A 12778-nucleotide genomic window follows, 5' to 3' on the forward strand; every position below is an offset into this window, starting at 1 on the left:
AGTTTGCAGCATTAAATATAGAGAAAGAAATCTACGGTGTTTAGTCTGAATATGGGAGAGGCAGAAAGCCTCGTTTAGCCCACAAAGTAAGATCCCCCAAACACTAAGGTGACCTTTCACAGACATTATATTGTAAAACGAAAACATCTCCTTCAATCCACTGTGGTTCACCTTTCCAGGTAAAGTTAAGAGGTGTGAACAACCAGCTTTATGAAATAGATCATCTGAGCACCTATCAGTGAAGGCAGCATATGCCCCTGACAGCATGTTTAAGGGCTCCTTCCCCTTTCCTTAGCATTCCCTCTCCATGCTAGGGAGCAGGTCTGAAATAGAATCAGAGAAGAAGGCAGCTTCCCAGAGGTATGTTGCCACCAGAGAAATATGGCAGGAGTCACTGTCTTCTGCAGAGCAGATGACCTCAGAAAATTGAGGAATCTCAAATTTGTTAGCTAAAAAAAACCCTTCTGACAAACTCCACAGAAAGGCAGATGCATGTCCTCCTGCTTCTAGTCACTCCTATGAATATGGAGGAGATAAGCATCCTCCATTTGCTTCCAGTCTAAAAAGTCACAAAACTGAGTCTGAAAAAACTCAATCTGTAAAAATCTGACAATCAGAGATTTAGAAGCTTATGATACAAGCTCTTCAGAGAGCAGCTAGAAAATCAGTCAAGAAGGAAGTTTCTTAAAAGCCTTCAAAAAATGTATTTCCAAGCAAGACAAGATGGCAAGTCACAACTTCTGCTTGCTTGAGGAAGCTTGTGAACTGATGGAAGAATCTTTTTCACTCTCTTTCTGCAGTGCCACAGGACTGACATATAAAGCCTTATACTTGAGGAGATGCATTCACTCCACTAAGAACTGATGATAACTAATGAAACTGACATGACATTAAAACAATGATATTATGAATGAGGTGCATTGGAGGAAATACAAAAGTTTGAATGAAGAAGCCTATGGTCCAGTGAGTTTTTAGACTCTTTTCAAAAGAAAGAAAGGGAAAAGACAAGTTATAGGTACCCAGTGAAATCAGGCTAATTAACTAGCACTATAGAGGGACAGGAAGGGAGTGGTTAGACTGTGGACGTCAGTGGCAACACTGCCCTGATCTGCCTCCTCAGCCACTGCAAGGGAAAGGATCATTTCCAGTAGAGTGCTCTGCCTGGAACAGTCTTTCCTCTCTCCTCAATGCTCCACAATCCTCCCTGCTAACCTCTACAGAGCTGCCTCTCAAACAATTTACAAGACAGGGCTCTCAAAGAAAATAATCAAAGCACACTAAACTAAAAATACCACAAAAAATACCACCTGTTGCAAAACAGATGAGGGATACCTGTAAAACTGTCCCTAGTAAGGAGCAGTCCATCACTGCACCATTTTTTTAAATGGTTCTAACTGGTAGAATATGAGCAGCAGGCCTGAAGAGTTCTGTGGATTTTTAATGGAAATATGCTACACTAGAAAATAAAACCAAACTTGCAAACAACATGGTCCCTTTTCACAGGCACAGAGCAGCTGCACAAAGTGGAATGTCCTGGCTGGGTGAATGCTGGTAACTCTCCCACAGAGTTTAGAGCAATAGAAACCATCTACAGAGCCTGCTCACTACTTCTGCTGATTTTTGCAAAAGGAAAATATCAAGAAATCAAAGTTATTACGTTACTTTCTTTCTGCCCAATCAAGAGAAAGAAAAACCAAAAGATATACTGGAAGCTGATGTAAAGTATTTCTACCACACCCAGGGTTACTGGAAGCTGTTTAGGGTAAGAGGAGCTGAGAATGACAGCCTTTTAGAAGTGGAACAGTGTTGCACTCTTTGGAAGAAGCAGGGACTGGAAGCCACGCTGGCAGAGACATCAGAAGTGGAGAAGATGAAAAGTCTGTAAAATTTGGGAGCTACTCTGCAGAAATAGAAAAAAGGTAAGACTGCTGTTACTGATAGCTACAAAGGGAGGTTTGACATTTAATAGAGGAGGAGATTTGGTCAGAAGTGGAGCAGGAGAGAAAGGCAGCAGTGCTCCTGAGGCTGACACTGTGATGCTGCTCAGGAATACAGCCACACAATCCCAAAGGAAGGTGCCCCTAGTGTTGCCTCTTCTGCAAATATTCCCATTACTCTGTTTTCAGCATTTAGTGCTGGGCAGATTTACCTCGAACTGTAGTGGAGTATTGCAGCGACTGGCAGCCACAGAGGGGATGGGTGAGAACATCACTCCGTAACCATTGCGACTCTCCTCCTCTCCGGGCAGCGACGAGCAGGGCGTAGCCAGCTGAGGGCTCACTGAGCCAGGAACTGGCGGGATGGGAGGTGGGGGGGTCACGGGAGACAGCGGCCGCAGCAACTTCTTAACATTCTGCTCCATCAAGTAGCGAGACTTCCACTTCTTCAGGGGACTCAGCAAGTCTGAAAAGCAAGATGAGTTGAGGACAAGGCTGAACCACCAACCTTAACCATTAACCATCAGCAAATCATATGTCTCCTTCCCCCTACTCCCAGTCCAAATGAAGCCCATGAGCCTTCAATGCAACTACAAAAGCTCTCTAAAAATGAAGCATCTCTGAATTAATTCTACAGCAATGTCTAGATCCTGCTAACAGAACAACACATAATCAGGAACACATGGTGAACAAGGAAAGGAAATATTTCGACTACAAGTAAGCAGAAGTAGGAGCTTGGGGAAAAGGAAGACAGGAAACGATAAAAAGAGGAGAGGAGAATGGAGGAGAGAGGTCAGAGGACATGTCACTGTCACTGCTACAAACAAACCAGAGACAGCTCAATTATCATTACCTGAACCTAACAGTACCCTATAGGTTACATCAATACAGCCCAGACACATTTCACTCCCACAAAAGATTATAGCCTTTCCCTCAGGCCTATCTCACTTCAAATAATAATCTTCTGTGATGCTCAGTTAAATAAAAAAAAAATCAGTGAATTCTATAGTTCAGTTGTTTGCTTCTTCAGGTCTTGCTCAGGATGTACATTTATTGGTTCTGGCATTCTGTTCATTTCCTATTCATCTAACTTTTCAATAATCAATTCTGTATAATCTGTGTTGTCTAGCCTCCTGTCATCCTTTGAAAACTGATCCCTGACTGGGCAGATCTTCACTCTCTTTCTCTGTAAAAGGATTCAGACACAATATTTAACCATTCTGCTGCTTTACTCACAGATTTTAGCTTCTCCATCTTTGAGACTTCCTTAGTCATTTGCTTATTACATACATCCCTGTAAGACTTTCTACAGTCATCAGGTACTTTGTCGTCCATCTAACAACATCCTGCTGAAAAGAGATGATACTGTACTCACTTCCCCCCCACTCCTTCTATTGTACAAAAGATCACACAACACGGAGGTTGATGATGCAAGACTAAGTGATTTTCTTTCTACAGGAAAATACTCAGAAACTGTACACATAGTCAAGCTAGAATGGATCTGCAAAAATTGGAATGAACAACCAAGCAACATTCTCACCTACCACAGAGCTGTGCCATCACGCAGCAGTACACTGAGATACCACTTGTACAGCTGCCTCTGCTACTCAGCACCTCCCCCAGTCTGACTCCAGTGTCCATGCTGCCCCAATGGTGCTGAGCACTTACCTGTGTCATCTTTGCAGATGCTGGAGGAACTGCTGTTCTCGTTACTTTGGTATAGACATTGGGCTCTGTTCTCTTGCGGAGCTGGTGAGGTCTGAGTCATCCCCTCTTCCAGGGCTTGTTTGATCCAGCGCTGAAACAGAACGAGACTACATAAACGTGAAACTCCTCGGGTACTTTCTATGTTATCTTGCAGGATGCACTCAAGACTCCTACACTTGTGTGGAGCAGGGCAGGCTGCTCAGAACACCGGGATTACCTCCCTCATGTGCGCTCAGGCAGGAGCCCGTTAGAACACTGAGCCCACCACCTGCTGTGATGGGGCTGACTGTGCTCTCCATGAGATGTATTCTGGGACCAGCAGTTGTCAGCAGTACCACAACGATAAATAAAGAGCAAATTATAAAAAGGCAAAACAACGGCACCTAAAACTATTAAAAGCAATTCTAATTTAAAAGAAAAGGGACACGAATATTATGAATTATCTAAAACCTGTTTCCTGCACAGTAGACTCCTGTTCTACCAAGGCATACTAGAGCTTAACAGAGATTCTGCTGTAACAATTCTAGCAGACCAATGGCTGAGTCTGATTACATTACAACTCCTTCAGGACTGTAGTTTCTGTCAGAGACAATGAGCAAAAGAATCTGATAAAAATGCAAGCAACAGTTTTCAAGGAGGGTAAACCAAGAAAAAATCTTTTCTTCAGCTACTAATAAAAAAGATAAAAGTCACAGTGGTCTTCTGAACATGGACAATAAAGAATGTATCAGACCTCACATAAGTGAACATGAATTGAAGCCTCAGCAAATCAGCTGCTGCAGTGGGTGTGCTACCCCTATATCTTGATATAAACTGACTTCTGATGGTAGGCAGGAACTATCTTTACTATAAAAATAACTGCCACAATATATGGGAAAACACTCAGATGATTCAGTAAAGTGACAGCAAACTGCTGAAAAAAAGCAAACAGCAATTTTCATTTGTGCAGTTTACCCAGGGGACTCACTTTACCTGACTCTTCTCCCAGAGAGGTTTAAAATTGTAATTTTACCTTTCAGCAATCCGCAGTTCATCTGCATGCCAGCAATGTGTATCCTATTATACAGATATATGTCTTATGATTCCTCAAAGCTATTGTGAAAGCACAACAGAAACTGAGGCCACAATCCTCAAAGTGAAAACTTCAATACGAGGATGAAGAGCAGGTGACAGGATCTATTTTGATGGCCTTCACTACTGGACAGCAGATGCTTCTTCTCTGTTCAAATGTAACTCAATGGATTCCACTGCGGCCACCAGGAAGAGTGAGAGGTGCCAGCCAGTCTGGAGTACCACTACCTCAAACGTGGCATCTGATCTGGCAGCCAAGTCACTGTACAGTGTGTGATTAACGTGAGAGCAGGTTACAGTTCAGTTTCCTTGCGAGGTTCAGACACTGCCATGCTTTGGATGCAAACTGAGATCATCAGCTGAGTTTTTTGGCACAGTTCTCAGTAGTTTAAGGATGAAGCCTGCTGACAATCCAAGAAAATATGTGATCTATTTCAACAGCCTTTATAAATCAACCTCCTTTATTGAGCAGTCAAAAGGAGACAAGACAAAGATGAGGTCTTGAGACGACAATGTCACCAAGTTCTGGACCATTTCTAGACCACAGCTAGCAGAAAAGGAGGTGTTCCTTGTGAGCTTCCTAAACATTCCTGAACATGAGAAGCAGAAATCTACATCTCCAGACTGTGAAGTCATAAAACCACCAAATGCTAAAAAGCATTTTCCAAGAAAAAGCTAGGGATCTCCTACAAAGTGGATGAAACCCCTCACTAGAATAGTTAACAATTATTTACATTCAAAAAGCAGAAATCTAACAAATTATTTCTGCAACATCTGTTCTGGAAACAGAAGCTTTCAGTCTTTTATTCACTATTTAGATAATGGAGTAGGCCGCATATTTAAATTTTCAGATTAAGAAACAGGAACGTACTAGACGACAGCATTGACAAGTTCCCTACTAAAGTGGGAAATGGACAAGGAAAAATCATGCACAGCTTAGCACAGCCTAGGACAAAGTACTATATAAAGCCAGAAACAATCAATTCTAAATTACAGGCTAGAAAACTAATGAGTTGTTCTAACAAACACACTAAATCATGAACTGAACATAAGTCTAAATCAATCTGTCAAAGAAAACTCAGTCATATTGGGATGCACAAAATTTACTAATAGGCTAAAAGACACCTTTCTGCTTTGAAAATGACCCAGCTGCAACACAACATCCAGTTTTGGACACACAACTTCAGGGAAGGTGTGGCCTAAATGGAAGCCATCCGTAGTAAAATTAGTCCATTCCCTCTCCAGCAGTGAAAAGTATCATTTGACTAGAAAACAGTCAAATGTAGCAAAAGATCCATCACAATAGTTTTCATTCATTTGTGAACTTTCTAGTACTTGCACAGCAACTGCACTGAGCAGAGAACTCCAAATAACTGCCAGCCTTGCTCTCGATGCTTCTCTCTTCCCTGAGGCTCAAAGATACTGTTCAAAAAGCAGCTCAAACCTTGCAGTTCTCAGCTTAAAGATGCTTGAGGAGGTTGCCCAGGCATTCATAAACAGACAAGGTTTGTCCATACATCTATATATGAACTATGAAGAACTTTACCTATGAAGTAAATACTGAAGAGAGACCTCTGCTTATTTTTGTAGGTGCCTATCAGGGCATGACAACAAATTGGCTGAAGGTGGAAACAGTAAAGTCCAAAGATTCTCTCTGGTAAAATACCCTCAGACAAAGGAAGGCAAAGAAACCACGACATGGTACCTGACTCTGAAAGCTACCAAGACAGGGAGATCAGAAAGGATTTCGATAGAATTGTTCTCATGTTCACAGAAACTGGAAAAGTCCCAGAGCAAAGCCAACAAAAAGATGGATTCTGATAAAAATCTGACTGAGCAAACTAACCTGGCTACTGTTTCCCTGCAGATGGGTAAATACCGGCATTTACTGGCCATCTCTGGAGGAATTAAATCTGCAGCTGGGCTCAGTTCAGGCTTTCTGCATGGCCTCAAGTATCTGTTGCAGATAGGCTGTCTATGATCCCAATCAGAGAGCTGTGAACTTGCTCTTGCAAACAGGCAAACACAGAGCTTTAAAACTACAAAGCCTTTTGCAAAGGCAAAGGATCTTGACTGTGACCCTGTATTCCTGAGGTCCTTTCCAACACTGTCCTATCCCACAATGCCAACCATCCTCTGGCTGTGAAAGTAGTAAGATAAAATTTTCTAAGGGCAACATTAACACTCCTTGACTCACGTATGCTGGATAATAACAGTCACTGCAGATCTGAAAGTACCTGTTTCTAAGAGGGGAGTAACTGAGCAGTGATTAGAAGGTCAGCAGTCATAGCCCGGACACTGCATCACTACACCTGCTCAGCAGGAATACATGGAAATAAACTCCAAGAGGACACAACTGCTTTACAAGGAGGGCAGCAAGAGCTGGATGAGTATATAGACCATGAAGGTAAGACATGAACAAACATACCTTTTTACAGGAGCTGTAAATTCCATCCAACAGAAAGGGCCTTCGACGTCTCTCTGGGTTGAATGGTGAACCAAAGCGAATGTAGTGTTTAGGTGTGGTACAGATCAGTGGGGAGTGGATGAGACCTGGTAACATATTTAGGGTAGTTGCCAAAACTGTTGGGTCTGTAGTAATGCGCAGAGGACACTCAATAGGACACTCCTGCTTTTCTGCCTTGTCATTCAGCCACTCGGTGACAAGATACTGAAGGAGAAAACACACAGATCAATGCAACCAGCACAGGTGAAGAAGAAAGGCAACGTGGCACAATGGTGTATGAGGAAGCAGTGCTCAGTTCAGCCCTCATATGCTAAAACTGCCCTCCTCCTTAGCAGGAAGAACACAGGCAAGACATCCTATGTCTAACCCAGTTCTCACCTGTTTGTTGCAGGCACACAAAGTAATCCAGTGTTACAGAAGTAGCTTGATTCTATGCTCCATTCATCTTATTAAAAAGCTCTCCAAAGACTTGATCACCTTGTTCAAAACTAGTTTCTCATACAAACCTAAATGTACCAATATCTAATTTATGCCCAGTATATGGCAGCTGCCTGCAATCTCCTCCAATTTTTCCTCCTTTCCCTTACAAGTTTATCCTAGCTTGCACATTACAGTTGCAGTCATATTCCCTCTTTTTGTCTTCAATTCTAAGTTGAAAGGTAACCTCTTTGCTCTGTCCTAAATGGATACCCCCAGCCTGCCATTCCTCCTTTGAGCACTTGATCATATTTACCTTTTTTGTTTTGGGGTACTTTACTGCAGCTCGATTAGACTGAGATCCTGCAGCCAGGACAGCAGCTGGGTCAGATCCTGACAACTGTCTGCCTTCTCCTGGCCCTTCCACATTGCTGACATCTGTTGTGGTTACCAAGCTGGCAGTGCTTCCTTCCTCTGGGACAGCCTGTGCAAGTTCAGCTTGCTGGGAACTGGCTTGTTTCTGCCTTCTCAGTCTTTGTGCTGAACTGGTCCGGTATCGAGAGAAACGACTTTTTGGTCGTGGCCTGGAGGGTTTTGCTGGAGCTGGCTTAGTCACTGGTTTCTCAGGGACAGCATCCTACAATACAAACTTTCATTAGTCCAAGCACCTCTATAAGTATTTCTTTTCTCTGCATACAGGATCGAGAATTGAGATTGACACTACCTGACTCTCAAAATCTTGCTGGACTCTGTGTTGGTTCATAGGATGGCCTTGGAGACCCTTCAACACTGGCAAATTATCATTTTGTCTTCTGCGTTCTTAAAAGGATCAACCAGAGCCTGGGTCTTTAGGAAGAAAGCAGCAATACGAAACTTGCTGCCTATCTCAAGGTAACTGCTCTTATTCCTGACCTGAGCTGACATGGAGCATTCCAGGCAAGTGTCTGGGCCCTGCCATAAAATGGGAACACATGCATCCAAAGCAGATTGGGTGAAGAACTCCATCACTGCAGTTATGCATTCAACTTAAGCTCATGCCAGCACAGAAGGGGCCCACCCAGTGAAAAAGCTGGGCTTGTCCCACCCAGACAGGACTGCAGGGGATGTAACAGCAGTCTTTCTACAAGCAGCCTGAAGCCACTGAGAAGATGCAGTGGTGCATCAATGTACATGCAACACTGAAACAAGAGGTTCAGACTGGATAAATGGCAAAATGTCTTCACCATAAGAACAGTTACAAATTTGTAGAGGTTTCCCAAAGGGCCTGTGAATCTCCGTCCTGGAGGTTTTAGAGACTGGGTAAAACCCTGGCCAATCTGGTCTGACCTCAGAGCTGACCCTACTTTACTCAGAATGGACTAGAGAGCTCACAAAGCTCCTCCCAACCTGAATGATCTTATGACCAGATATGCTGCACCTAAGCTTGGTACAAGGTATCAAACAGTTCTATCTTCATCTTACCGCTACTTGTGAAGACCTTCGTGTGTTAACCCCAGTACTGCTGCTGTTACTGTTAGGAACATTTGGAGGGGGAGCACTCAGTGCTGAACTTCCATCTTCGGTTTCAGGAGTCTCTGTTTTTATTTCCTCCAGCTCAGGAGCTTCAGAATTGACACTGATTTCAGCATCAGTGCTGTTACGGTCTGAAGGTTGCTCTTTTCTCCTCTTCCTCTTTTCCAAGTTCTCAAACATGTGCATGATGGCTTCTACCTTCCTGTCTTCCCGGGACTAGAACACAAGAGTAAACTGAAGTCAGCATGGTGAATGATGCACGTAAGGAAGAGAAGGCAGTAACAGATATGGGAAGCAGAAGAGAAAGGAGAACAACTGCCAAACAGCAATGACAAAAGCCAGACAGGGGACAGAGAGAGACAGTTCTTTTCAGTTATTTGCATTTTTCAACATGGCAAATTTCCCAGAATAACAACAACATAATCATGTGTTCACAGAGCAACTAGAAGAACTTGACTTTGTTCTTAAATAGGACCACTTAGATACTACTGAGTTATATTTATAAAACAGCCACAAGGAAATGCATAATTTTGAAGAATTAAAAACCGCAACTTGGAAACAAATAGAGCTACTTGCTAATGACCAAGTGTTAGAAGCAAACAGAAGCCAGAGGCAACAGAAGTAAGTGATTCAGTAATTTGCAGCAAGTATAACACGCCACACAAACTGACTAAAGTGATCCAGATTCATTCCTCTCCTGATGTCAGCAGATGACCCAGCTCAAAAATAAAAGCTTTGGGTAAGCAGCTTACATAGTGGGTAAGAAAAACAGAACATGAGAAAATAGAGAGGTAAAACAAATACATTTGTTAGGAAAACAGAAAGGACAGGCAATCTTATCACCTAGCTATGTCAGAAATAATTGGTAATTATGCATGTAAAAGGCCAAGTACAGTAAGGTTGAAGTGACTGGCAAGAAACAGGCTGAATCAAGTGGATTTTAAGAAGTGGCATCAAGTGTATTCTGAGACTTGTCAGGAAGGAGAAAGTACCTTCAAGCACACAGCAGTACTCACTCACAGCAGCCTGGCCTTTTACAGCTTTCTGCTCAAGAATATTCAATACACACACACAAAAAGAGAGACTGGGGAAACTATAGATATGGGTATTTACCTGGTGCCAAGTATAGAAAACTGAATCGCATTAAAGCAGATTAACTGGTGCAACCTACAGGAAAGGGCTTACAGGCTGATGGGAAATGAACGCTTCAGTCAGACTTACTGAACTATTCTGTCCCAGAGACAGATCAGCCTCCCTGCATTAAAATGAGATCTTCCCTCCAAGCTAAAGGCCAGTCTGATGGATGACTGCTTTCATTCAAATATCAATGGAAGCTGACTGCTTTATCTCATCTGTTCTAAAAAAAATCCATGAGATAATCCAAGAATCTCTCTGCTGGATAGCCCTCAGCTCTGCAAGTTGCTATCTTAACATTCAAAGCATTCTCAGGAAATTTACACTTAGAAGATCCACATATTTGATTAGAGGAAGACAGGTGATGGTACTGGTGAGCAAAAAAACCCAGGAACTCCTAGTTCTGATATACTTGTTGGTTAGTAAAAGGATTGGAGCAATTTTTCTGATTTCCTTCCTCGAGTTTTTGGTTGGTTGACTTGTGTGTTTGGGGTTTGTGCTTATTTATCTAAATTATTGAATTAAGTAGAACCAGAACGGCTCCATTCACGTGCATAAAGCCTTCTAATCCAGGCAGCAATCCCAGGAGCCATAAGAAGCACAGGAAAAAACCCACCAGCTCTACTCAGTACTGAGGAAGGCTGAAAAGGGGCTGTGTTACCAAAGATCCCAGAGCATTAAGAAATATTTTGATCAAGACAACAGTTTAAGACAACAACCGGGAACACAAAGGTATTTTGTAGTAAGTGCTAACAGCACTGGTGGTGGTCTACTTCTATCACTAACTTTTGCTTCTTGATCCTATTTTTTTCCCACATGGCAACATAATTATGAACTCATATTGGAAACAGATATATGCTAACAAATATGAACCAGCAAAACAGGTCAAATTTTAGCAACAATTAAGGTTGTGGTTCATGATATGATCTAGTTAAAAATGTCCCTGCTGATTGCAGGGGGGTAGGACTAGGTGACCTTTGAAAGTCCCTTACAACTCAAATTATGCTATGATTCTATATGGTGCCATAAATTCTTGTACTGGCAATAAGGAAGGGCAGCAGGAACATAAAAAGCTGCAATTACCTTTCTCAAATCTGGTGCTGGTTAAGTTCTATTAATGGTATGTTTTAGACTACAGAACAGCACTGAAAGTAACAGTTAAACCTTTCATTAATGAAACAAATCTATTGTGTATCTCCTAATCTGCAGCACCCTAACATAAATTTTGTGATGTGGAGTCAACCCAGGTGGGTTTTTGCCACTTTTTTTTTTTGCTTCTGATAACTGAAGATCACTAAGAGTTGGGATTTGTGTTGAAACAAGTGAAATAACCCACTGGACCTGTTGGTCACTGCATGAAGAAAGTCCTAAGGGGGATGATACCCAGACAGAGAGAGGTACTTGCCCGTCGGCTGTGGACTAGAGCTCCCTGTTCATCTACAGGCTCCTCTTTCTCCCCTTCTTGTTTCTCCTCCTTCTCTGGCACCTGAAAGAGAAGCCCAAACTTAGTATGTCAACAATGCCCAGCAGTACTGTCTTAAAGTTATGAAGGCTTCTATGGCAATTCAATGGGTGCTAAAGGTTCAAAAAAAGGCTTCCTGCAGTTTCTGTTCTACAGACTCCGGTGCCCCTGGATCAGATTCCACAGCACTGAACGGTAACAATACATACACTGGGGGCCAAAGGTTTTACCTCGTTGTCACTGACTGCTGCAGGTCCCTCAGGAACTTCCTCTGTTTGCTGACTGCTGTTCTCATCCGAAGCAATGCTCTGCTGTTCCATTTCTAGCTCCTTTCGACGGGCTTTTCGCCGGCGTGTTTCTGCCCCAATTAGTGTGCCTAAAACAGGTGGAGGTAGGTGTTCTGCAGCATTTGGGCTACGTTTCTGCACAGGGCAATTCCGGTTCCCCTTGTGACACGCACAGTCCACTTTATAATTGCTGCTCCAAAACACAAACATAATTCGTGTCACTCTTCATTTCTTAACCCTTGTACAGAGACATTCAATGCATCTCCTACTAAACATCTCACCACGTGCCAAAGCAAGGACAGCAGGCTACCTTATGGCCTCTACTGTAGAATATGCCAGCAGAACTGGACAGAATAGCCGGGAAATGCAATTCAGTAGAAAACGGAGCAAAATGTAGAATGCGAGGAAAGGGCTGGAGGAAGATGTCCAGTCCAGGAGGGCAGTGGAGAGCTCCTGGGCGAGGTGAAGGACTCACCAGATGTTGTACTCATAGTCAAAGGCGATGGTAACCTCTGTGTCCTTGGCAATGGTGGCAACAGCGTAGATACATAGGTGGATCATCCCATCAGCAATCACATGACGAACCTTGTTAAACAAAGTAAAGAGAAATTAGCATCTTCAGAAGCTGCATTTCCTACTTCCAAGAGGAAAGCCTCCTTCTGCAAAGCAGCTCTTATCTACTCCCTGAACAATTATCCCAAATTCTCCATGAGGAAAAGCCTGCTTCGCTGCTCTTGTCTCATCCTGTGCTTTTCCACTTACACCTACTCCTACCTGCTTACTC

At 42.9% G+C, this 12778-nt stretch overlaps 1 protein-coding gene across 2 annotated transcripts in view; it reads right to left on the reverse strand.

The window, feature by feature from the left end:
* SETD5 (SET domain containing 5) overlaps window positions 1–12778 on the reverse strand; it is a 64974-nt gene that overhangs the window by 12205 nt on the left and 39991 nt on the right. For both annotated transcript variants that reach the window (XM_071550438.1, XM_071550440.1), the window contains exons 11-18: window positions 12470–12579; window positions 11938–12184; window positions 11651–11731; window positions 9061–9327; window positions 7916–8236; window positions 7144–7386; window positions 3606–3735; window positions 2150–2403 (exon numbers count right to left, since the gene is read on the reverse strand). In XM_071550438.1, the coding sequence (XP_071406539.1) occupies window positions 2150–2403; window positions 3606–3735; window positions 7144–7386; window positions 7916–8236; window positions 9061–9327; window positions 11651–11731; window positions 11938–12184; window positions 12470–12579 (1653 nt within the window). The remainder of the gene's footprint in view (window positions 1–2149; window positions 2404–3605; window positions 3736–7143; window positions 7387–7915; window positions 8237–9060; window positions 9328–11650; window positions 11732–11937; window positions 12185–12469; window positions 12580–12778) is intronic.

The sequence above is a fragment of the Pithys albifrons genome, chromosome 3 (assembly GCF_047495875.1).
Source record: "Pithys albifrons albifrons isolate INPA30051 chromosome 3, PitAlb_v1, whole genome shotgun sequence".
In the NCBI taxonomy this organism is placed as follows: Eukaryota; Metazoa; Chordata; class Aves; order Passeriformes; family Thamnophilidae; genus Pithys; species Pithys albifrons.